This window comes from Hemitrygon akajei, chromosome 5 (assembly GCF_048418815.1).
Source record: "Hemitrygon akajei chromosome 5, sHemAka1.3, whole genome shotgun sequence".
Lineage (NCBI taxonomy): Eukaryota > Metazoa > Chordata > Chondrichthyes > Myliobatiformes > Dasyatidae > Hemitrygon > Hemitrygon akajei.
In genome coordinates this window covers 134,810,361-134,837,818 of record NC_133128.1, presented here as the reverse complement: position 1 = coordinate 134,837,818, position 27,458 = coordinate 134,810,361, and the positions used below count along the sequence as shown (strand labels likewise).

Below are 27,458 nucleotides of genomic sequence, written 5' to 3'. Positions count from 1 at the left end.
TGCCAATGGTGCCATACTCTATTGTCTCTGCTGTTCCTTTGGATTCATCAGCCTCGTGGAGATGGGGGAGCCTGCTACATCGTAATGACCTGGCTTGTGCGTCATGTAGACAGCTGAATAGCAACATCCATTGTTGACCCCATCCAATGGACAGCCTCAGTTACAAGCCCTGTAATGTTATCTAACAATCTTTTAAAGCGCATCTTCACAAAGTTGTTTCTGAGTCCATACAAATAGCATCCATAGACTTTCTCCTTCCCAATACTTTGATCAGTCCTCAAACAAAATATGAAACTGACTTGACAGGTACAGTCCACCCTTCACAAATCAGAACAATAATCCACTTGATGACATAAGAATTTCCAGCTGAGATTTGCACTCTTCTTCATAATTTAAAAAAAAATCAAGGATCCGTTAATAACCTGCTTCTGTCCTTAAGTAGTTCCTGTGGATTGAAGATTACTTACTTACACCTTAAGCCAGCAAGTTCTGAGGTGACTGAAATGGTAAATTGGAAACCTGCAGAATCTGCCAGATGGGGCAGATATCAATTGGCATGTTCCTTCTGCCATCTATGTTGCACTTTCAAGTGCTCTTTTGAGAGATTTTCATCATTTTGTGAGACTGTGGGTCATGCATTCTCACACATTTATTCTAACAAACTCAATGTGAGACTTTCCTAAATCCAGATACAAATCAAGTGCTCTGCTTTCCAAAGTTCTCTCCATAACATTAAAAAGGTTCAGTCAAGTTAGTCAAACATGATTTACCTCTGCAAATCTGTATCACATACACCTTAAATCTACATTTGTCCAGATTGTTGAATTTCAAAAGACTTCCCAATCAAGAACTTTAAAACTATGGGGAAATGATTAAGACCAGCTCCAGAAAATGATTTCTCTAGTTACAGATGCAAGAAAAAGTTGGTGTGAACCCTTTGCAGTTATCTGGTTTTCTGCATTATTTACTCATAACGTGTGATCTGATCTTTATCTAAGTCAAAATAATACACCAACACAAACTGCCTAAACTAATAACACAAGCAATTGTACTTTTCACGTCTTTATTAAACACATTGCTTAATCATTCACAGTCCAGGCTAGAAAAAGTATGTGAGCCCTTGTATTTAATAATTGCTCCCTTAGCAACAATAACCTCCACCAAACGTTTTATGTAGCTGCTGATCAGACTTGCACAATGGTGAGGAGAATCTTAGACCATTCCTCTAAACAAAACTGTTTCAGTTCATCAATATTCTGGGATACCTTGCATGAAAAGCCCTCTTCAGGTCATGCCACAGCATCTCAATTGGGTTAAGGTCTGGACTCTGATTTGACTATTCCAAAACACAAATTTTCTTCTTTTAAACCATTCCGTTGTTGATTTACTCTTGTGTTTTTGGATCATTGCCTTGTTGCTCATCCAACTTCTATTAAGCTTCAGGCGATGGACCGCTACCCTGACATTCTCCTGTAAAATTATCTTGATAGTATTTTGAATTCATTGTTTCCTCAACAAATGCAAGCTGTCCAGGCCCTAAGGCAGCCTCAAACCATGATGTTCTTTCCCCTATGCTTCACAGTTGGGATGAGGTTTTGATGATGGTATGCAGTGCCCTTTTCCTCCAAACATAGTGGTGTGCACTTCTGCTAAAAAGTTCAACTTTTATCTCATCTGATCACAGAACATTGTGCCAGAATCACTGTGGAGCATCGTGGTCTTTTGCTGAAAACCAGATCATTGCCAAGGGTTCACAAACTCTTTCTTGCAACTGTACACTGCTTTCACTCTATGATAGACTTGTGCCAATCTAGAATTGCGCTTTGAGTAAGGTTCAGATTTGACCTCATTGCTTAGAGGAGAGATAAGATTATAAGATTAGCTTTATTTATCATTTGCGTATTGAGACAAACAGTAAAATCTGTTGTTTTTCTCAACAACCGACACATCCAATGTGCTTGGAGCAGCCCACCAGTGTCACCCACCACGCTTCTAGCCAGCATAGCACACTCACAAAATACAAAAATACAAATACTTTGTCACCAAACAATTGATACTAGAGCGTACCATCATCACAGCGATATTTGTTTCTGCGCTTCGCGCTCTCTGAAGTACAAATCGAAGTAAGTATAATAAAAATTTAAATTATAAATCATAATTAGAAAATAGAAAAGGGAAAGTAAGGTAGTGCAAGTCAGGTCCAGATATTTGGAAGGTACGGCCCAGATCCGGGTCAGGATCTGTTCAGCAGTCTTATCACAGTTGGAAAGAAGCTGTTCCCAAATCTGGCCGTACATTTATTCATGCTCCTGAACCTTCTCCTGGAGGGAAGTGGGACAAGAAGTGTGTTGGCTAGATGGGACTTATCCTTGATTATCCTGGCAGCACTGCTCCAACAGCATATGGTGTAAAGTGAGTCCAAGGATGGAAGATTGGTTTGTGTGATATACTGGGCTAGGTTCACGATCTTCTGCAGCTTCTTCCAGTCTTGGACAGGACAACTTCCATACCAGGTTGTGATGCACCCTAGAAGAATGCTTTCTACGGTGCACCTATAAAAATTAGTGAGGGTTTTAGGGGACAGGCCAATCTCTTCAGCTTTCTCAGGAAGTAAAGGTGCTGGTGGGCCTTCTTGGCAGTGGACTCTGCTTGGTTAGACCAAGTCAGGTCATTTGTGATATTCACCCAGAGGAACATAAAGCTTTTGACCTGTTCCACCTGCGCACCACCGATGTAGATGGGGTCGTGCAGTCCGCTCCTTCTGAAGTCAACAACCAATTCCTTCGTCTTGCTGACGTTGAGGGATAGGTTATTGTCTTCGCACCATGCCACCAGGTTCTTAATTTCCTCTCTGTACTCAGACTCATCATTACCCAAGATGTGGCCTACAATTGTGGTGTCATCAGCAAACTTAAATATATTGAGTTCAATGGAAACTTGGCTACACAATCATGGGTGTACAGTGAGTACAGCAGGGGGCTAAGTACACAGCCTTGTGGGGCACCAGTGCTCAGAGTGATTGTAGAGGAGAGCTTGTCCCCTATTTTTACAGCCTAGGTCCTGTCTGTGAGGAAGCTGAAGATCCAGCTGCAGATCTGAGTGCTAAGACCCAGGTTCCGGAGCTTAGGAATCAGTTTATTTGGAATTATGGTATTAAAGGCAGAACTGTAGTCAATGAAAAGGAGCCTTACATCTGCGTCTTTATTCTCCAGGTGTTCTAAGGAGGAATGTAGTGCCAGAGAGATGGCATCTGCCGTTGACCTGCTGCTCCAGTAGGCAAATTGCAAAGCGTCGAGGTTGACTGGTAGGTTATGGTTGATGTGTGCCATAACCAATCGCTCGAAGCACTTCATAGCAATTGATGGTAGAGCCACAGGTCGGTAGTCATTCAGGCATGCCACCTTGCTTTTCTTCGGCACCGGGATTATCATTGCCTTCTTAAAACACAAGGGGATCTTAGACTGAAGCAGGGAGCAGTTGAAGATGTCAGCAAACACTCCTTGCTTGCACAGGCCCGGAGAACCCGTCCCGGGCCACTATCTGGGCCCGTCACCTTCCGTGGATTTATCTTCAGGAAGGCTCTTCTAACGTCTTCTTCGCTGACGATGAATCTTGATGCTATCAGGTCCGGTTCATCCAGAGGGGGCAGGACGCTCCTCTTCTGTTCAAATCTTGCATAGAATACATTAAGTTCGTCAAGAAGAGAAGCGCTACAGTTATTGATATTCCCAGCCTTTTCTTTGTGCCCAGTGATCACAACTTACTAACCCTAACCTGAATGCCTTTGGAATGAGAGGGGAAACTGGAGCACCTGAAGGAAACCCACATACTCATAGTAAGAGTGTAAAAACTTCTTATGGACAGTAACAGGAATTGAACCCCGATCACTGACTCTCTGTGCTACCATATGACCCCAGATAACCACCACTGAAAACAGCTAAGAGTTTACTGGGGGGAGGATAGGGAGAAACTGTTTTGCTCGTTGCAATTATTTGTAGAAGAGAATGGGTAAAATGGACAAGTAAGCCAACTGAGTATCTGTACATAATGTAGTCTTAAATTTACCAGGATTGCTACAGACTTCTTATATAGGTAATGAAGCTGCCTGGCAAGTATTCAGATCTGCAGTCACTGAATGGTTAGAAGGAATTATTAAAATAAAAATCAGAGATTATTTCAAGTGTAAGAATGGTGAGAAATGAAGGCAGATGAAAAATTAGATCTTTTTTGTTGTGGTTAGATCATGAGGAATAGCTATGACCCGTTTGAAGCATGATAGATTAGCTTGGCCAAAAGGCCTTCCTCTGTGCTGTAAATTAAATTAAAAATTAGAACACTTCAAAGTACAAATATCAAGTTCTGTTTTGAAAATTGGCAAGCAGAGTTGTAAATTTTGCTGAAATCACCAGATTGGCAAGAAGCAACAGTACCACCTAGTGGTAAGGGATTATTTGCAAAAACAATTGCAAATTACTGTGGATTAATTGGGCCATTGATTACTTTGGGGCAGCTGCTTATTTGGGACAACTCTTAACAAAAACGAATCAAGAAAACAGCTGGGATTCCCTTTATCTGGGACACCTTGCCACTTAATTGGGATAGGAGACTGTTTGTTTCAAAAACACACATTCCAAATACAACACCCTTTGCTGAAATTTGATTAGTTGACAAAATCCCTAATTCTTCAATTGAAGGAACAGAAAAAATTAAAACAAAACAGGAATCCAGGCATGGCTCACTGAATGTCTTTTCATTGGCTCAATAAATTAATGTGGTTAGTTGTAAAGCGCACAAGTGGAGGACAACTTTAAAAATGCAAGTCTTTCCAAAGCTTAGAGAAACTATGAAAATAAAGGAGGTTGGTTTCATTAATATGAAGCCAGTTCATCATTTTCAACCTCAAAATATCATGCAAAGCTACAGCTTGGGAAGTTAGTATATGTTGTTACCTATCCAGAAAGCAACACAGTCATTTACAGAACCACTCACTGAAGATTAGTTTTACTAATAGTGTAATTCTGCTGGGAATATTTTTGCTTGGCCAGAATATATCCTGCAACTGAGCTAGACTAGACCAGTGGCACCTAATTAATTAACTTGTTTATTTCAGCTTTTTTGTTAAAGATGTGCTGGTTGCGCTCCGGCTACCACTGCACCCCTGCATGCTTTGCGGCCCAGAGGCTGGGGACCACTGAGCTAAACCACTTGATAGTTTGGCGAAATAATCAGAACCCAAGCAGCTGCTGAAAACCCATAAGGATTCCAGTAGCTGTAACTGCACCTACCGTCATTCTTGGCTGGAAACAATGAAAGGGGTTGATATCTTTTCAAGAAGGGTAGACAATAAAAGAAATTTAAATATCAGACAAATGTAGAGTGCATATAAAAACTCACCCCTCCCCCGGATGTTTTCATGTTTTATTGTTTTACAACATTAAATCACAGTGGATTTAATTTGGGTTTTTTTGGACAATGATCAATTAAAAATAAGACTTTCATGTCAAAGTGAAAACAAATTTCTACAAATTGGTCTAAATATATTACAATTGTTAAACACAAGATAATTGATTGTATAATTATTCACCCACTTCAAGTCAGTATTTAGTAGACGCACCTTTGGCAGTAATGACAGCCTTGAGTCTGTGAGGATAGGTCTCTTCAGCTTTGCACATCTGGACACTGCAATTTTTCCCCATTTTTCCTTACAAATCTGCTCAAGCTCTGTCAGATTGCATGGGGATTGTGAGTGAACAGCCCTTTTCAAGTCCAGCCACAAATTCTCATTTGGATTGAGGTCTGGACTCTGACTAGACCACTGCGGGACATTAACTTAGTTGTTTTTAAGCCATTCCTGTCTAGCTTTGGCTTTATGCTTGGGGTCATTGTCTTGCTGGAAAACAAATCTTCTCCCATGTTGAAGTTCTCTTGCAGACTGCACTATGTTTTCCTCCAGGGTTTCCCTGTATTTTGCTGCACTCATCTTGCCCTCCACCTTCACAAGTCTTCCAGGGCCTGCTGCAGCAAAGCATCCCCACAGCATGATTTTAAATCACAGCAAGAGGCAGAGAGGGAAGAGGTAAAAGAAGCTTGGAGAGAAGCTGTTTTTTTAAAAACTGATCAGGGCAAAGAGGCTAGACTGCGCAGGCGCGTGACGTAGCACGCCAAAGGTTTAAAAAGACGAGGAAGTTTTCAACGGTTATTTAAATTGAAGGAAGACGTAAAAGAAGCTCGGAGAGAAGCTTTTTTTTAAACTGATCGGGGCAAAGAGGTTAGACTGCGCAGGCGTATGACGTAGCGCGCCAAAAGTTTAAAAAGAAAGACCGCCATATACAGCGGCCATCGGCATAGCGGCCAATGTCGGAGTGGACTGAGGCAGAGTGGGATGGCTTTGGCTCAATCAGGCAGAGGTGAGGTTGAACGGGGCACGACTGTATAAGCGTGTGAAAGTCGGCCTCTGAGATCAACGGGGGAATTTAAAAAGCAAGTAGAGGCTGAGTACAAGCTTCACTCCAGGTGAGGTAAGGCCGGGTAAGCTCCTTTAATTAATTAGCTTAGGAGTAGGTAATGGAGGCAGCAGTTAGGGCAGTTGAGTGCTCCGTTTGCAGTATGTGGGAAGTCAGGGTGAGCACAGCTGTCCCTGATGACACTACCTGCAAAAGGTGCATCCAGCTGCAGCTCCTGACAAACCCTGTTAGGGAACTGGAGCTGGAGCTGGAGCTGGATGAACTTCGGATCATTCGGGAGGCAGAGGCAGAAATAGACAGAAGTTTCAGGGAGCTAGTTACCCCTAGGAGTCAGGAGACAGGTAGTTGGGTGACTGTCAGGAGAGGGAAGGGGAGTAGACAGGAAGAGCAGAGCACCCCTGTGGCTGTTCCTATCAACAATAAGTATACCGTTTTGGGTACTGTTGGTGGGGACGACCTACCAGGGACAAGTTGCAGTGGTTGCGTCTCTGGCACCAAGACTGGACCCTCAGCTCAGAAGGGAAGGAGGGAAAAGGAGAGCAGAAGTGATAGGGGATTCGATAGTTAGGGAGACAGATAGGAGGTTCTGTGGAAGAGATCGAGAATCCCGGATGGTCCGTTGCCTCCCTGGTGCCAGGGTCCACGATATCTCGGATCGAGTTCTCAGTATTTTCAAGAGGGAGGGTGAGCAGCCGGACGTCGTGGTCCATGTAGGGACCAATGACATGGGAAGGAAGAGTGAGGAGGTCCTGAAAGGTGAGTTTAGGGAGCTAGGTGCCAAGTTAAAGGACAGGACCTCCAGGATAGCAATCTCAGGATTGCTACCAGCGCCACGTGCAGGTGGGTTTAGAAATAGTAAGATAGTGCAGATCAACACGTGGTTGAAGACATGGTGCAGGAGGGAGGGCTTCAGATTTATAGATAATTGGGCAGTTTTCCAGGGAAGGTGGGACCTGTTCCGACGGGACAGTTTACATCTGAACTGGAGGGGGACAAATATTCTTGCAGGTAGGTTTGCTAGAGAGGCTCCAGTGGATTTAAACTAGATACGAGGGGGGAGGGGAACCAGAGTGTAGGAACAGATGTATGGGAGAAGGAAGAAAAAGACAGTAAAGTTCTTTGTACGGTTACAGATAAACAGAGAGGAAGAGATGGAGAATTTCTTAAATGCATTTATTTTAATGCTAGGAGCATTGTAAGAAAGGTGGATGAGCTTAGAGCATGGATTGATACCTGGAAATATGATGTTGTAGCTATTATTGAAACATGGTTGCAGAAGGGGTGTGATTGGCAACTAAATATTCCTGGATTTCGTTGCTTCAGGTGTGATAGAATCAGAGGGACAAGTGGGGGAAGTGTTGCGTTGCTTGTCAGAGAAAATATTACAGCAGTGCTCTGGCAGGATAGATTAGAGGGGTCGTCTAGGGAGTTAGTTATTAGTTTCAATATAATTATGGAGCTATTATGCCATTAGTTTCAATATAATTATGGAGAAGGATAGGACTGGACCCAGGGTTGAGTTTTTTGATTGGAGAAAGGCTAACTTTGAGGAGATGCGAAAGGATTTGGAAGGAGTGGATTGGGACAATTTATTTTATGGGAAGGATGTAATAGAGAAATGGAGGTCATTTAAAGGTGAAATTTTGAGGGTACAGAATCTTTATGTTCCTGTTAGGTTGAAAGGAAGTTAAAAATTTGAGAGAGCCATGGTTTTCAAGGGATATTGGAAACTTGGTTAGGAAAAAGAGAGAGATCTACAATAAATATAGGCAGCATGGAGTAAATGAGGTGCTCGAGGAATATAAAGAATGTAAGAAGAATCTTAGGAAAGAAATTAGAAAAGCTAAAAGAGGATACGAGGTTGTTTTGGCAAGTAAGGTGAAAATAAATCCAAAGGGTTTCTACAATTATATTAATAGCAAAAGGATAGTGAGGGATAAAATTGGTCCCTTAGAGAATCAGAGTGGACAGCTATGTGTGGAGCCAAAAGAGATGGGGGGGGGGGGGGATTTTGAATAATTTCTTTTCTTTGGTATTTACTAAGGAGAAGGATATTGAATTGTGTAAGGTAAGGGAAACAAGTAGGGGAGTTATGGAAACTATGATGATTAAAGAGGAGGAAGTACTGGCGCTTTTAAGGAATATAAAAGTGGTTAAATCTCCGGGTCCTGACAGGATATTCTCTAGGACCTTGAGGGAAGTTAGTGTGGAAATAGCAGGGGCTCTGACAGAAATATTTCAAATGTCATTAGAAACAGGGATGGTACCGGAGGACTGGCGTATTGCTCATGTGGTTCCATTGTTTAAAAAGGGTTCTAAGAGTAAACCTAGCAATTATAGGCCTGTCAGTTTGACGTCAGTGGTGGGTAAATTAATGGAAAGTATTCTTAGAGATAGTATATATAATTATCTGGATAGACAGGGTCTGATTAGGAACAGTCAACATGAATTTGTATGTGGAAGGTCATGTTTGACAAATCTTATTGAATTTTTTTGAAGAGGTTACTATGAAAGTTGACAAAGGTAAAGCAGTGGATGTTGTCTATATGGACTTCAGTAAGGCCTTTGACAAGGTTCCGCACGGAAGATTAATTAGGAAGGTTCAATCGTTAGGTATTAATATTGAAGTAGTAAAATGGATTCAACAGTGGGAGATGCCAGAGAGTAGTGGTGGATAACTGTTTGTTAGGTTGGAGGCCGGTGACTAGTGGTGTGCCTCAGGGATCTGTACTGGGTCCAATGTTGTTTGTCATATACACTAATGATCTGGATGACGGGGTGGTAAATTAGATTAGTAAGTATGCAGACGATACTAAGGTAGGTGGCGTTGTGGATAATGAAGTAGGTTTTCAAAGCTTGCAGAGAGATTTAGGCCAGTTAGAAGAATGGGTTGAACGATGGCAGATGGAGTTTAATGCTGATAAGTGTGAGGTGCTACATTTTGGTAGGAATAATCCAAATAGGAGATACATGGTAAATGGTAGGGCATTGAAGAATGCAGCAGAACAGAATGATCTAGGAATAATGGTGCATAGTTCCCTGAAGGTGGAATCTCATGTGGATAGGGTGGTGAAGAAAGCTTTTGCTATGTTGGCTTTTATAAATCAGAGCATTGAGTATAGGAGTTGGGATGTAATGTTAAAATTGTACAAGGCATTGGTAAGGCCGAATTTGGAGTATTGTGTACAGTTCTGGTCACCGAATTATAGGAAAGATGTCAACAAAATAGAGAGAGTACAGAGAAGATTTACTAGAATGTTACCTGGGTTTCAGCACCTAAGTTACAGGGAAAGGTTGAACATGTTAGGTTTTTATTTTTTGGAGCATAGAAGGTTGAGGGGGGACTTGATAGAGGTATTTAAAATTATGAGGGGGATAGATAGAGTTGACGTGGATAGGCTTTTTCCATTGAGAGTAGGGGAGATTCAAACAAGAGGACATGAGTTGAGAGTTAGGGGACAAAAGTTTAAGGGTAACACAAGAGGGGATTTCTTTACTCAGAGAGTGGTAGCTGTGTGGAACGAGCTTCCAGTAGAAGTGGTAGAGGCAGGTTTGGTATTGTCATTTGAAGTAAAATTGGATAGGTATATGGACAGGAAAGGAATGGAGGGTTATGGGCTGAGTGTGGGTCAGTGGGACCAGGTGAGGGTAAGCGTTTGGCATGGACTAGAAGGGCCGAGATGGCCTGTTTCTGTGCTGTAATTGTTATATGGTTATCATGCAGCCACCACTGTGCTTCATGGTAGGGATGGTGTGGTTTTGTTGATGTGCGGTATTTTGGCTTGCACCCAACATAGTGATTAATCTGACAACCAAAAAGCTCAATTTTGGTTTCATAAGACCATAGAACCTCCTTCCAGCTGACTTCAGAGTCTCCTACATACCTTCTGGTAAACATTAGTTGAGATTTCATGTGAGTTTTTTTTTTAAAAACAGTGTCTTTCTCTTTGCCACTCTCCCACAAAGATGTAACTGGTGAAGCACCCAGGCACCAGATGCTGTACACACAACCTCTCCCATCTCAGACACTGAACCTTATAACTCCTCCAGAGTAGCCATGGATCTGATGGTGGCCTCCCTCACTAGTCCCCTTCTTGCACGGTCACTCAGTTTTTGAGGACGGCCTGCTCTAGGCAAATTTAAAGCTGTGGCATATTCTTTCCATTTCTTGATGATTGACTTAACTGTACACCAAGGGAAATTCAGTGACTTGGAAATTTTCTTGTATCCATCTCCCAACTTATGCCTTTCAACAAACTTTTTGCAAAGTTGCTTGGAGTGTTCTTTTGTCTTCATGGTGTAGTTTTTGCCAGGATACTGATTGTTGGACCTTCCAGATACAGGTGTATTTTTACTACAATGATTTGAAACATCTTGACTGCACACAGGTCTTCAAAAACAGATCTCCATTTAACTAATTATGTGACTTCTAAAACCAATTGGCTGCACCAGGGATGATTTGGTGTGGCATATTAAAGAGGGTGAATACTTAAGCAATCAATAATATTGTGTTTTATATTTGTAATTAATTTAGATCACTTTGTAGAGATCTGTTTTCACATTGACATGAAAAAGTCATTTTCTGTTGATCATGTCAAAAATGACAAAATAAATTCACTGTAATTCAATGTTGTAAAACAATAAAACATGAAAACTTCCAAGGGAGGTGAATACTTTATATAGACAGTGTAGGTGGCTTTTTTAGTTTGTATATATTGCTGAATGATATAACAATTTCAAGGAATATTAAGATTAGAACAACATGGCAGCACGTTCGCATGCAGCAGCCTCTCGGGGGCCAAATAAAGGGGCTTTTCTTTTTGTTAACTTCGGGTACTGCAGAGCTATTCCATCAGTGAGCTATTCATTGATTGGAGTAGTTGAACTGGTGTCAGCGGCGGAGCCAGTTTGGGTTCGGTAGAGCTGGCCTGGCTGCGGACTGTGTTGCTGAATGCTACTCAAAGGCATCAGAGTTACTGCATGAAGGCAATGGATAATATAATCATGGGAGATTGTCTCAGACATTTCACTTGCGACAAAAGACTGTTGGTCAGTGATAACACAAGTTGCTACAAGCCCATTACCCTTCTCTGGTGCTTCCATGTGCTAGACATGGAAGCTGTGTAGCCTTGGTTGTAGCCAAGCTGTGGGCTTACCTAGTGCTGCCGACTAGGCATTGCTGCGTGTTGTCCATGCTTGGTTGGCCTCTCCCATTGGTGCTGCTTTCCCATGATCGAGTGGTGGAATGTAAGGCTGGACTGCGTGTGTCTGCGCACTACCAGGAGACTTTACCATCAATTGTGGACATTGCTGATGGCCTTCGACTATATATGCCTTTTTCCCCCATGTGACAATGCTTCTTTTTTATTCTATTTTGAATATGCTATTTTGTTTGCTTTTGTACCTTGGCCCCATATGAACGCCGTTTCATTTGCTGTAGCTATTATGGTTGAATGATAATTAAACTTGATTTGATAACTAGAGGGCATTATTGCTGCTGGTATCCAATATTTTAAATTCACCCGTTTTATGGCATTCAAGTCTTCCAAAGGCAATTATTTCAGATTCTCACCATCCAACCACCCTGCACCCCCCATGCACACACATCTCCAAAATTATTTGAAGAGCAAGCTGAAATAACTGGGAAGGAATCATAAGATTGTACAGCTGTACAATCTCCAGCACCAAAAGCACTTATATGCACCAGTATGAGTCCCTTACCAAAGTTACTATTGCACATTCAGCAGTCAGTTGGGCAGCACTGAAGAGAGTCCGTACGAACCGGTATATATGTTTATGTTCGGGGTCACGTTTATAATAATCTACTGGCACTTCTTCTTTCTGCAAGATGAAACAAAATCTCAAAAAGTTATTATTGATAAAGCACTTTCTCCAAAATAAATTCAACTGCAGCTAAACAGCACTTCTAGAGCTTCTATCAATATCATGCTTGCGCTATTCAAACTAGTTGGCGACAAAAGTCACCAAATTACATTCACCAATTACCACAGCCAAGTTCTAGAGTATGGCATGCAACAAATTGACAGACATTCAATTTTTGTCAGCTCTGGATCCACCAGTACCTCACCACGTGCCAGTGTTCTCCAGCAAATTTGCATGACGTAAGCTTATCAGATAACTGACTGTGAAGAACATAATTCCAGACACTCGAGCCCAGTTGAAAAAGTTCTTTCAGTAAATGGATTTGTATATTTTTTAAAAAATGGAAATGGAAATAATTTAGCAGTCACACTACATGTGTGCACCAACACCATAGGCATGATTCCTATTAAATGAAACAGACTAGATAACTACACTATAATGATAAACAACTAAAAAGAAAACTGACAAGTGCTCCCTGCTTTAATTCTTCCCAATATATCAACAACTGGAATGATGTTGCCTCCTGCACTCAAAAAGAACCTTCAAATTTCATTACTTTTATTGTCCTAATCTTTGCATGTTTTGTCTTTGACTCTTCCCTTCCAGGATCTCTGTCTTGGGAAGTAGGCTAGTGACAAACATCCTTTTACAAGACTACAGGCACTCACCATCTCGATTATACTTCCTTCCACTCTGCTTTCTTGAAGGATTTCATACCTTTCTCCCAGTTTTTCAAACTCTGCCATAGTTGAATAAACTTTCTTGGGGTTCCAGCTGGGTATTGATTTTAACTAACATTTCCATGACAAACTCTGCCATCTTCATCAGGGATTATGCCTGGGCATATCTAGTCCAGTGGTAGTTGCACCCCCGTCATTTGTCCATCCTGATTGGTTAGTCCACATCCAAACAGGTTTCTGCTGCTCCATCTTGTTTACAATTAAAATCCAGTTCTTACTTGCAGCGAGATCTTCGTCTTTTTTAAAATTCTTTTCCTCTGGTTTTAATTCAATGGCTTCCTTCACCAGGCGTCCAAAAAGCCACTGGCACAGTACAGTAGTTTTGTGCCAAAGTCAATCCTATGTCCATAGTGAATGCAATGCTCTTTTACTGCTGATTTCTCCGCGTAACCCAAGCAGACACACCTGTGCTCCTTGACATGAGCCTCCACCGTGCATCCCATCTGGCCGATGCATGCTGCTCCGCATTCACTGGGAACCCTATAAAACCCCAGGCATCCTGAGTCCTAAGCCATCTTTGACCCACATTATGCTGTGATCTGAGCTTCCTTATGGGTTTGTGGATGGTATTAATCTGATATTTCTTCAGGATCCAGGCGAATCTTGCAGAAACAATGGAAATACAGGGAAGGCAGGCGACAGTGATGGGCTCCTCTTTGTTGTTAGGTTTCCTGGTTTTTTGTTCCACCCTTTTAAGGGCCCAATTGATTTCCTTCACCTTGCAGCCATTACATAGGAACATCATGTGTAATTGTTTTATTTCCTTGTGGATACTCTCTGGGTCCAAAATAGTTTTTGCACGGTTTGCACAGTAGAAAGAACTGCTCTACACTGGGAAGCATGATGGTGGCTGTTATTGGTGAGGTACAAGCCCGTGTCAGTGGGTTTCTGATAGACGCCATGTCCGAGGCTACCATCCAGTTTCCATCATATTAGAATGTCCAGGAATGGAAGGCAACCATCTCCATCGTAAATTGAATTTTTGGATGAATTCTGTTCATATGGTTGTGGAACTACAGGAAAAGAATTTTAACAAAGACGAAGGTCTTGTTCTTAAGTAAGAACTGGAATTTGATAGTAAAGAAGGTGGAACAATGGAAACCTGATTTGTTGAGGATTAACAAATCAGGAGGGACAGATGATGGAGATGTAATTACCACACGACTACACATAGTCAGGCATCATCTCTGATGAAGATGGTGTCATTAAACGTTGGTTAAAATTGATACTTGTACCTGGCTGGAAGCATGAGAAGAGCTTATTCATCATATGCGCCGGGAAAGCACTAACTCCTTTTTCTCTCATCGTTGCTACGACGACAAGATTTTCCATACAGGTATTCTGAGATGTTTCCTTCTTCCTTCTGTTTACTACTAATTGACAGAGCCCTCATATTTATTTCCTGTAAGTTTGCTCTCATCCCCTCTCCTCTTGAAAAGGGCAAAGATAAAGTTCCACTGGTCTTCACTTTCCACTCCACTAGCTTTCACATTCAACATGTCCTCTTTCACAGTTTCAATGAAATTCTACCACTGACCACATCTTACCCTTCCTTCTCAGCATTTCAAAGGGAACCTTCGAGTCTCCCTGATCCACTCTTCCAATCCCACCCCACCACTTTTCCATGAAACTATGGATGCAAAACCTCCCTTTTTATCTTTTCCCTTCCCATCCTTTGTGGACACAAACAAATCGATCTTAAATTTTACAACTTAAGGCAAGTCATTTTCTCTAGCTGTATTAGAGTCAATCATTTCTGCTGAAATTCATTTATTTGTGATATTATCTCAGTTTTCTCCTTCTATTAGCCCTACCTGACACACTGGGCATATCCCATAGCCCTGTATTTCACAACTTTTGATTTCTTATGCTTTTTAACTGCCTCATTTAGTTTTTGCTCATTTTTCCTGTCTAATAGCCCCTATTAATTTATTAACTGTATGATCTTTATAACCTATCCCCACAGCAACCTTGGCATCATCCTATCAGAGCCATTGATTTTTTCCTATCTATTTGCTACATTGCCCTCTCAACAACTTAAAATCAACTGCTTTCTCGCTTCTTCAACTCCAATAAAAGACTTAATCCAAAACATCAACAGTTTTTGCTTTCCACGGATGCTGTGACCTGCTGAGTTTTATTTCAGATTTCCAGTATCTACATTACATTTTTATATTTTTCACCCAAATACTTCATTGTGATGTAATGACTCCAGCAAAAATAAATGGAGGACTAACGTCTTTTTTTGGATTGGGTGCATTGCCATTGCACTCTATAGTTGAACTACCAGACAATATAAGGAGGCCAGAAAGTTAAAAAGACAGGACGAAAGAGGTTGAAATACAACAGCCATGTGTTGGGACATCAAATGAAAGATAAAGGAGGGCCAAATATGTGTGTACAGTCTGAATGGTGCCATTGCCTAAACCTAACATATGTACAGAGGCCTACATAATAACGCAAACATGACTGGCTATCGGTACATCAGTCTTTATCATGTCCACACAGAAAGTTCAAAGATTTCAATGTCTATTCAGAATGTTTTGTTTAGTTGCTCATTTTGTAAGAACGTTGTGTGCTAAGAATTGTAAGATTTCAATAGGAGTACTTACAGTCAATGGATGCAGCTTCTCATCAAAAATATCTATTGATCTGTCTGAATCTCTGCAGGAAAAAAAACACAAAATACACTGATCACTCATTACCTTTTTCCAGCCTGTAATCTACATTTTTTGGCTCCTTCAACTACAAGGCTACATAAGTTTCTTTGCTCAGTATTGCCCTCTTCGCCCATGCCTTTCAAAATTATTTCAGTAGCACATATCTGTGTGAGAAGCTTCTCTCAGTGATGAAGATTAACAAAACATCACACAGGAGTCGTCTCACTGATGAACACCTGCAGTCCATCCTGAGAATCTCTACAACACAGAACCTTACACCAAACCTAAACGAACTTATTGCCAAGAAAAGATGCCAAGCATCCAGCTCTGACAAAACAGAGCAAAGAAAACAAAGTGTTTTGATTTGTTGTTGTTTTAACTTTTGCTGAAAAGCACAAATTTTATTTATATTTTCAGGGTTTTGCAGCATGCTCATATTTCTAACTTGTATAATACTGACAGGAGATTTTTTATGGAGAGCAAAATATTTAAGTTATTTAAAGTTTTAGTTTATTTTTTCTGGAATAATATTCCTGTCTGTTTTTATTCATATTTATGTTCAAAAAATGTTTAGTTTTAGTGTGTTCAATAAATGTTTATCCTGTTCAGCCCGCAACCTAAAGTGTGCTTTGAGTTTTGGCCCCATGTGCAATTGAGTTCGACACCTCTGGTCTAAGTCCTTCTGCAGCCTACCTGTTTCCTCAACACTATCTGCCCCTCCACCAATCTTTGTATCATCTGCAAACTTGGTAACAAAGCCATCTATTCCATTATCTAAATCATTGATATACAGCATAAAAAGAAGCGGTCCCAACACTGACTTGTGTTGGGACACCACTGGTCACTGGCAGCCAACCAGAAAATAATCCTTTTATTTCCACTCGCTGTCTCCTACCAATCAGCCAGTGCTCTAATCATGCCAGTAACTTTCCTGTAATATCATGGGCTCTTAACTTGGTAAGCAGTCTCACGTGTGGCACCTTGTCAAAGATCTTCTGAAAGTCCAAGAATACAACACCCACTGCATCCCCTTTATCTATCCTTCTTGTAATCCCCGCAAAGAATTCCAACAGGTGTGTCAGGCAAGGTTTTTCCCTGAAGGAAACTGTGCTAATTTGCCCTATCTTGTCCTATGTAACCAAATACTCCATAACCATATCCTTCACAACTGACTCCAACATCTTCCCAACCACTGAGGTCAGGCTTACTGGTCCTTTCTGTTGCCATCCTCTTTTCTTTGCAATTTTCCAGTCCTCTAGCACCATGCAAAAGTCCAATGACTTTTGAAAAATCACTACTAATGCCTCTACAGTCGCTACTGGTACCTCTTTCAGAACCATAGGGTGCAGTTCATCTGGTCAAGGTGATCTAGGTACTTTTAGGTCTTTCAGCTTTTTGAGCACCTTCTCCCTTGTAATAGGGGTTCCTGGACACAGCAACCTCTACATATAAAGAATCTGTAATTTATTACGATTAAATCTGGAGATCTCCCAAGTATGATCACTGCAAATTACCCAAGCACAAGCATAGGCACTGGAATTACAGCAACTTCACATTTTTCAATGCAAGCTCTTGATCTCACATGAAAAGACTTGGAACAAGGCATGCAAATTGCAATGACCCTTGGCTCCGCTGATTTATACATTTTCTAGGTACTCTTAAAAATATTTTTGCATATAAGCTAACAAGTCCATTAAGTATAACTTAAACATAGAAAAAAATGCATGAACAAAAATTATTTCAATTTTTATGCTGAACTGTCCATGTAATTTTTGTATTCAAGTCCTGGAACAGCACGTGGAAGATCTCACCTTCTACATCTAAATCAGGGCACTCTGAGTAGTGGCTAGTGCATGGCTTCAAAGCAAGTGGCATTTCAACCACTGCCTCAAAGGTTCTTCTGCCTGCCACAGAAAAGATGCGACAGACAATGGATCTGGAGTCCATTTTAAGCATCCAGAGTCATGAGAATTTTATTAAATTCCCACAGGTATGATCAAACCCTATATATTCACAATAACTCATACTGATGGAAAGACATACGGCAAGATGCATATGGAAACTATAAATTGAGATACAAGCTGGCCAATAGCATTTTTAATGCAAATCAAAGGGGATGAATTTTGCTCTTTCTTTCCAAATATAAACCTTTAGAGCAACTTTTCCTTCTAAAATAAACACACAAAGGGTCAGTGTGGACATGGTGGAGGATTACAAGTATCTGGGGATACGAACTGACAATAAACTGGACTGCTCAAAGAACACTGAGGCTGTCTACAAGAAGTGTCACAGCTGTCTCTATTTCCTGAGGAGACTGTGGTCCTTTAACATCTGCCGGATGATACTGAGGATGTTCTACGAGTTTGTGGTGGCCAGTGCTATCATGTTTGCTGTTGTGTGCTGGGGCAGCAGGATGAGGGTAGTAGACACCAACAGAATCAACAAACTCATTCGCAAGGCCAGTGATGTTGTGGGGGTGGAACTGGACCCTCTGACGGTGGTGTCTGAAAAGAGGATGCTGTCCAAGTTGCATGCCATCTTGGACAATGTCTCCTGTCCACTCCATAATGTACTGGTTAGGCACAGGAGTACAATCAGCCAGAGACTCATTCCACCGAGATGCAACACTAAGTGACATTGGAAGTCATTCCTGCCTGTGGCCATCAAACTTTACAACTCCTCCCTCGGAGTGTCAGACACTCTGAGCCAATAGGCTGGACCTGGACTTATTTCCACTTGGCATAATTTACTTATTATCATTTAATTATTTCTGGTTTTATTTTGCTATATTTCTACTCTATCATTGGTTGGTGCAACTGTAACGAAACCCAATTTCCCTCGGGATCAATAAAGTATGTCTGTCTGTCTATTTGCCCCCTTTTTTGTTGTTAATCAGGTTGATTCTCGACTGGCTCAAGGATTCATTTAAGCTATGTTCCAAAAGCTACTGTACTATTCAGATAACTTTTTCCATATTTTACAAAAATTTCAGAACTGATTGCACATTTTTGTTGGAAAGAGATAGTAGGAGATAAAGGAGCAAAATAATTAGCTGGTGTTCAACTCCAGCCATAATGACAAAAATTGCAGTTTAAAAAATTATTGGGATTAAAGTCGATCAGTGTCCTAAACTAATGGTCTACATACTAACATTTTGAAAAGGATGGCTACATGAAATAATGGGTGTGTTTGTTTGGACCTTCCAGAATGCCTTAGAATTTGAAACATTCTATGTGGATTAAAAATAGGATTTTTTTTTGGAAGGACTACTAAGAGGCTAGTTAGCTTCATAAAAAGAAAAAAATGCAAGAATATTTGTTCTTATTTGATACATGCTAAAAGAGCAATTAGAAAATAATCTTATGATTTAGGATTATTATAGATTTATGAAGGACTTTGGCAGATTTACTAGTGCTTTCAGGAATTGTAATTAACAGGGTAGGTACATTTTGATTTTCAAAAAACATTCAACAAGGAAACAAAAATTATAATACTAAAGAATGGTGCTCAGACCCTATATTAATAGACAAAAATAATGTTGACACACAATTCATTTTTGGATGAAATTGACTGACCACCTAAAAATTTACAACATTTTCTGGTTATATTTTAGTTCTCCAATATCTTCAATAATTTTCTTTTAAGTGTTTCACGGTGACCAGCTTTAACTACTTTTCACCAAGTTATTCAATGATTCAGCCTCCAACAATGACTTAAGGAGAGAATACAGCTGATAATCCATCCAAGTTTGTCAGCCATGTAGAAAGGTAGGATGCAAAGGGACTAGCAAGAATGTGGCAAACATGATGCAATTTGGAAAACTGTGATATAGGAAACAAGAGAATCAATTTTTCTTTTAAAAGGGTAATAAGCATACACAAATCACAGAATGATTGATATTCAGGTAATTAAGAAAGCAATTATTATGTTAGCTTTAAATCAAAGGAACTAGAGAACAAGAATAAAAAGCTCTCAGTAATTTTACAGGCCTTATTGAGACGACACTCAAGGTATGTATACACCTTGGTTTTCTAACTCAAAGATAGATATAATTATCAAGGTAATACAATGAAAGCTTATTGGATTCTTTCTTATATGAAGATTTACAAGGATAGATTGAACATACTTAGAAACATAGAAAACCTACAGCACAATACAGGCTCTTCGGCCCACAATGCAGTACCAAACATGTACCTACTTTAGAAATTACCTAGAGTTAACTATAGCCTTCTATTTTTCTAAGGTCCATGTACCTAACCAAAAGTCTCTTAAAAAAACCAACTGTATCCGCCTCTAACACCATCGTCGGCAGCCTGTTCCACCCACACTCCACTCTCTGCATAAAAAAAAAAACTTACCCCTGACATCTCCTACTTCCAAGCACCTTAAAACTCTGCCCTCGCATGACAGACATAGAATTGTACAGCACAGTACAGGCCCTTTGGCCCACAATGTTTTGCCCCCCCCCCACCTTAAATTCCTCCATCTACCAGTACAGTTGTCTGTTAAATTTCAGTAGTGTATCTGCCTCCACCACTGACTCCACACACCAACCACTCTCTGGGTAAAAAACCTTCCTCTAATATCTCCCTTCAACTTCCCACCCCTTACCTTAAAGCCATGTCCTCTTGTGTTGAGCAGTGGTGCCCTGGGAAAGAGGCACTGGCTGTCCACTCTATCTATTCCTCTTAATATCCTGTATACCTCTATCATGTCTCCTCTCATCCTCCTCCTCTCCACAGAGTAAAGCCCTAGCTCCCTTAATCTTTGATGATAATGCATACTCTCTAAACCAGGAAGCACCCTGGTAAATCTCTTCTGTACCCTTTCCAATGCTTCCACATCCTTCCTATACTGAGGCGACCAGAACTGGACACAGTAGTGGCCTAACTAGAGTTTTACAGAGCTGCATCATTACCTTGCAACTCTTAAACTCTATCCCTCGAATTATGAAAGCTAACACTCCATAAGCTTTCTTAACTACCCTATCTACCTGTGAGGCAACTTTCGGGGATCTGTGGATATGAACCCCCAGATCCCTCTGCTCCTCCACACTACCAAGTATCCTGCTATTTACTTTGTACTCTGCCTTGGAGTTTGTCCTTCCAAAGTGTACCACCTCACACTTCTCCAAGTTGAACTCCATCTGCCACTTCTCAGCCCACTTCTGCATCCTATCAATGTCTCTCTGCAATCTTTGACAATCCTCTACACTATCTACAACACCACCAACATTTGTGTCGTCTGCAAACTTGCCAACCCACCCTTCTACCCCCACATCCAGGTCATTAATAAAAATCACGAAAAGAAGATGTCCCAGATCAGATCCTTGTGGGACACCACTGGTCACAACCCTCTAATCTGAATGTACTCCCTCCACCACGACCCTCTGCCTTCTGCAGGCAAGCCAATTCTGAATCCACCTGGCCAAACTTCCCTGGATCCCATGCCTTCTGACTTTCTGAATAAGCCTACCGTGTGGAACCTTGTCAAATGCCTTACTAAAATCCATGTAGATCACATCCACTGCACTACCCTCATCTATATGCCTGGTCACCTCCTCAAAGAACTCTATCAGGCTTGTTAGACACGATCTGCCCTTCACAAAGCCATGCTGACTGTTCCTGATCAGACCACAATTCTCTAAATGCCCATAGATCCTATCTCCAAGAATCTTTTCCAACAGCTTTCCCACCACAGATGTAAGGCTCACTGGTCTATAATTACCTGGACTATCCCTACTACCTTTTTTGAACAAGGGGACAACATTCGCCTCCCTCCAATCCTCCGGTACCATTCCCACAGACAACGAGGACATAAAAGATCCTAGCCAGAGGCTCAGCAATCTCTTCCCTCGCCTTGTGGAGCAGCTTGGGGAATATTCCGTCAGGCCCCAGGGACTTATCTGTCCTAATGTATTTTGACAACTCCAACACCTCCTCTCCAGAACATCAACCTCACTCATATTGTTGTCACCGTCATCAAGTTCCCTCTCATTGGTGAATACCGAAGAGAAGTTTTCATTGAGGACCTCGCTCACTTCCACAGCCTCCTAGCACATCTTCCCACCTTTATCTCTAATCGGTCCTACCTTCACTCCCATCATCCTTTTGTTCTTCACATAATTGAAGAATGCCTTGGGGCTTTCCTTTACCCTACCGCCAAGGCCTTCTCATGCCCCCTTCTTGCTCTCCTCAGCCCCTTCTTAAGCTCCTTTCTTGCTATCCTATATTCCTCAATAGACCCTTGCTTCCTAAATCTCATGTATGCTGCCTTCTTCCACCTGACTAAATTTTCCACCTCACTTGTCACCCATGGTTCCTTCACCCTACCATTCTTTATCTTCCTCACCGGGACAAATTTATCCCTAACATTCTGCAAGAGATCCCTAAACATCGACCACATGCCCATCGTACATTTCCCTGCAAAATCATCACCCCAATTCACACCCGCAAGTTCTAGCCTTATAGCCTCATAATTTGCCCTTCCCCAATTAAAAATTTTCCTGTCATCTCTGATTCTATCCTTTTCCATAAGCAGTGGTCACTGTCCCCCAGATGCTCACCCACTGAGAGATCTGTGATCTGACCCGGTTCGTTACCTAATACAAGATCTAGTATGGCATTACCCCTAGATGGCCTGTCAGCATACTATGACAGGAATCTGTCCTGGACACACTTAAATTCTGCCCCATCTAAACCATTGGAACTAATCAGGTGCCAATCAATATTAGGGAAGTTAAAGTCACCCATGATAACAACCCTGTTATTTTTGCACCTTTCCAAAATCTGCCTCCCAATCTGTTCCTCGGTATCCCTGCTGCTACCAGGGGGCCTATAGAATACTCCCAATGGAGTAACCGCTCCCTTCCTGTTCCTGACTTCCACCCATTCAAAAGAGGATCCTGCTACATTACCCACCCTTCTGTAGCTGTAATAGTATCCCCGACCAGTAATGCCTCTCTCTCTATCCCCCCTCTCTATCCCTTTTAAAACACTGAAATCCAAGAATATTGAGAATCCATTCCTGCCCTGGTGCCTGCCAAGTCTCTGTAACGGCCACTACATCATAATTCCATGTATGTATCCAAGCTCTCAGTTCATCACCCTTGTTCCTGATGCTTCTTGCATTGAAGTACCCACTCTTTAGCCCTTCTACCTTATTACCTTTACATCCTTTATTCTGCTTCCCTTTTTTCAAAGCCTCTCTATATGTTAGATCTGGCTTTATTCAATGCACTATCGCTCCAGGCCCCATCCCCCTTGCAAATTAGTTTAAACCCTCCCGAACCATGCTAGCAAACCTACCTGCAAGGATATTGCTCCCCCTCCAGATCAGGTGAAACCCATCCAATCTGTACAGGTCCCACCTTCCCCAAAAGAGATCCCATAGCCATTTCAACCCTAGGAAAAAGCCTCTGACTATCCACTTGATCAATGCCTCTCATCTATCAGGTCACCTCTCATCCTCTGTCGCTCCAAGGAGAAAAGGCCAAGTTCACTCAACTTTTTCTCAGAAGGCATGCTCCCAATCCAGGCAACATCCTTGCAAATCTCCTCTGCATCCTTTCTATAGTTTCCACATCCTTCTTGTAGTGAGGTGACCAGAACTGAGCACAGTACTCCAAGTGGGGCCTGACCAGGGTTCTATACAGCTGTAAACATTACCTTTCAGCTCTTGAACTCAATCCCACAGTTGATAAAGGCCAATGCACTGAATGCCTTCTTAACTACACAGTCAACCTGCACAGCAGCTTTGAGCATCCTATGGACACGGACCCCAAGATCCCTCTGATCCTGCACACTGCCAAGAGTCTTACCATTAATACTATATTCTACCATATTTGACCTACTAAAATAAACCACCTCACACTAATCTGGGTTGAACTCCATCTGCCACTTCTCAGCCCAGTTTTGCATCCTATCTATGTTCCACTGACAGCCCTTCACATTATCCACAACACCCCCAACCTTTGTGCCATCAGTCATTTGGGAGAGTTGAGACATTTTAAGTCACATTATCGAGCAATGAGCATTTTAATTTCTTGCATCGTTGTTCTCAGATGTTGAACACTGTCAAGGCAGAAACCAATAGATTTTACTCTACTAACAAGATCAACAAATATGGGGATGGTAGAGGAAGGTATGACGGAATAGTTCTCCGATTAAAGAGGCCTCAATGAATTGCTCTTAACTCTATTTCTCATTTTTATCAGAAACAATGAAATTGAATGGGATGACAATTTCTGGAGCAAAATGGCTTATTCCTGTTCTAACATTCCTAAAAAACAAATTTTCCTGCTTTCCTACTTCTAATTAGAAACTCAAGAAAAGAAAGTGTGGGAATACTGAAAGAACCAAAAATTAATACACAGGTATCCTGTTTACTTCTGCTGCACAGAGCACCAGTTGTTCTGGTGCACAGAACAGTTGCACAGCACTCTTAGTTGTCCAATCTGAACATTCATAAGTACATTATCCCCGTATTTTAAGACATGTGGTCAGATTGTACATCACTAGGAATCTGACTACAGAAATTTGGTGTAATTTCCTGACCCCTCCATTACGTAGTGTGCAGAATTTGATAGAACCCTTTGCTCATGTTCCTGCAGTAGGCTGCCAGCAAATACTGTGGCAGCATAGGGCTGAGATATGGGTCTCGGGCCGCAGCTGATTGTAAGTGAAGGTCATCACAGGGAACTGTTCTGTGTATTGATAGATAGCCAGAGGGAGACAGCAGTTTTCATCATCTTTACCAGGAGACTACAAAATCTGGGTGCTCTGTCAACACATGAAGCAGTTGCTGTCCATGTGACAGCCAGGATGTAGCCTCAAACCCCACATTTCACCACTAAGCAAATGAACTGTTTGTTCCAGCCCAGTGAACATCAACCCTCCCTGATGTGACAGACTCAACAGATGGTAGGATCTACTACCACATTCCCAGCACAGCAACAGGAGGGAATGGGGTTTGTACCAGGTTTCAATATAGTAATGCTGACAGTAATGAATCTCTATAAATATTAAAATGATGATCTCTTTTAGTGATGATTCCATTATTCTTGCCCTAGGAACAGATCCTGAGTATGACGCAATGTAATAGTATGTTGGTTCAATTAATCATGGCATCACCAGACAATGTACTCAAAATAAGCACATGGAAAGTATCACAACTAATGTTTAATGTTTTTCTAGAAGTGAAGGGATTGGATAACTGTAAAATAAGAAAGAGTTGCTTCACTCCTCTGATTATCCAACGTGTATTTCAGAATCTAGCCTTTTTATGATTTTTTCTCCTCTATCCAGCAACTACAAAGGAGGGATCAAATCAATTAGCTTTCAAGAATTTCTTCCACATTATAGGACTTCCACTTCACAGGTCTTTGGAGTTATTCTCGCTGTTTCACAAAGAATATTTGTGCATATTCAATTGCATCCTACACAACTCATTGTTAGATGCCCCCTTGCCAAATGTTCCAACAAATAATCTATCTGTATAGTTGGTTTTAGTTTCTTTTGTGACTTTTTTTAATATATAAATAAAAGAGTGCCTGTAAAGAATAAGTAATATTAATCTAACTGCATATCTTTCATCTAAAGTGACTTGCATAACACCTTTCAAAATCTTAGCTCACCCCATGGGGCTTTATACCTAGTTATGTACATTTGAAGTGATGTTACATTGTTACATAGGATTCAGTGATAATGCTTCAAGAATACTTTATTAGGTATGTAATCTAACACATGGAGCCCACACATACACACAAATGTTTTGTAAATTTCTTCTTACTACCTCCATGAATACATTATTTTAACTTAATTTTTAAAATGGCCGCCACCAACTCTAAAGTTTAATAGTGTATCAATGACTTAATGTCAGGTTCCATCGTGGCTTATCATGAGCACCAGGTGGCTTTAATTTGCTAAAGTAAATATTTTCACTTTATTTGAAAGGCTTTTTTTGTCAGATGTAATTACAACCTATAAATTTTATTGAAAGTCTCAGCTGGTTTCTTAATTTTGAAACTTACTCTGCTCTTCTTCATTTCTCGTCACCATTTTTTGTGGTACATCAGAACGTCCAACATTGTCATTAGCACAAAACTGTTCTCATCTCCCTAAACAATTGTGTAGTAGGTAGTGCTGCTACCTCACAGCCCCAGGAACCTCCAGTACTGTGTGTAGTTTTCATGTTTGCGTATTTCATCCCACACCGAAATACGTGCTGGTTGACAGGCTAACTGGCTACTGCAAATTTACTTTGGTGCAAGTACCCAGTAGGAGAATTAGAGTGGAGTTAGTAGCAACCAGAGTAAGTAGGTTATTCTCACTTATTCTCCTGTAAAGTGATCTAATGGGAATGATGAGTCTACCTGAGAGCCAAGATGGACTCAAATAGATGGATGATTTTCTTCTCTTTCATAAGGAAATATTAAAGTATTAGAAACTAGCAAGACTTACTGAAGCTCTGACCTTTTGTGTTTAATTTTTGAAAATATCTGCGGGGAAAGTTTCAAAATAAAAATCTTGGAAAAAAGTTGAATTTCCCCATGGGGATGAATAAAGTATCTATCTATCTATCTATCTTTTGCAAACCAGTTACAGGTCACCTCAAAAAGTGACATTTAGCATTATATATATGCCTGAAGTACAGAAGAGGATATCAATTTCTACAGTGTGATGCAAAAAAGTTTTATATTCTATTCGGTTTGGTTCTAATCCTGAAGTACAATTTACATTTTCTACTTTTTACCTATCAGGAGACACATTTTCCAAAGTAGCTGCGACTACTTGACTGCTGCTTATATTGATACACAAATCTATTTTTGGTAAACATGATTGACTGTCTATCCGGATCTTCATCCCCATAAATTGTCTTTAACCACAATAGACCACTATTGTCTTTCAAAGTCTCCAGAAAGAGGATGGATATAGGAATATATAAAGTGCTTTCCTTACCAAACTTTAGTCTAATAACCTAACTACCCTCTGCAAGGAAATCACAAACAAGAGAAAATCTGCAGATGCTGGAAATCCAAGTAACACACACAAAATGCTGGAGGAACTCAGCAGGCCAGGCAGCATCTGTGGAAAAAAGTACAGTTGACGTTTCAGGCTAGTTCTGCTGAAGGGTCTCAGCCCAAAACTTCAACTGTATTTTTTTCTATAGATGCTGCCTGGTCTGTTGAGTTCCTCCAGCACTTTGTGTGTGTTCCTCTGCAAGGAAGTTTATTTTCTCTTTCAATGACACCTTCATTTAAACTAGTGAAAGTAGTAATTTATTAAGTGCATAACTAAGTCACTGAAGGACATGAGAGATCCTTTTATAATGCTTACCAACCCACTCCACACTCACCAAGCCATGGGCTTCTAAACAAGATGCAAAATGACTAGATACTTCAACAATAAGTTGATTACTATCTGTCCATCCGTTTAGAGAGATTATCAGGAACAGAGCAAATCAAATAGCCTTCTCTTTCAACAACATAATTTCAGATGATCCTGTGAATTCTGTAAAGCCGATCAGAGACAAAGTAATCTTCTTGAATAGTCTTGATTGACAGACTAGTACAGCTGTAACTATTAGACAACTGCAGACAACTTTGTGTTGACTGTTCACGTAATGAAAATTCGAATTTAAAAATCACTACCCAAAAATTTGATAAAATAGAATTCACCGTCATAAAGAATTTTTTTCCATGTATCAAGTAT

General features: G+C 40.9%; 1 protein-coding gene across 3 annotated transcripts in view; it reads right to left on the bottom strand.

Moving 5' to 3' along the window:
- Nucleotides 1–27,458, bottom strand: part of ccnyl1 (cyclin Y-like 1) — a 99,914-nt gene that overhangs the window by 34,802 nt on the left and 37,654 nt on the right. For all 3 annotated transcript variants that reach the window (XM_073046531.1, XM_073046532.1, XM_073046533.1), the window contains 2 exons: nucleotides 15,700–15,751; nucleotides 12,186–12,305 (listed from right to left, as the gene is read on the bottom strand). In XM_073046531.1, the coding sequence (XP_072902632.1) occupies nucleotides 12,186–12,305; nucleotides 15,700–15,751 (172 nt within the window). The remainder of the gene's footprint in view (nucleotides 1–12,185; nucleotides 12,306–15,699; nucleotides 15,752–27,458) is intronic.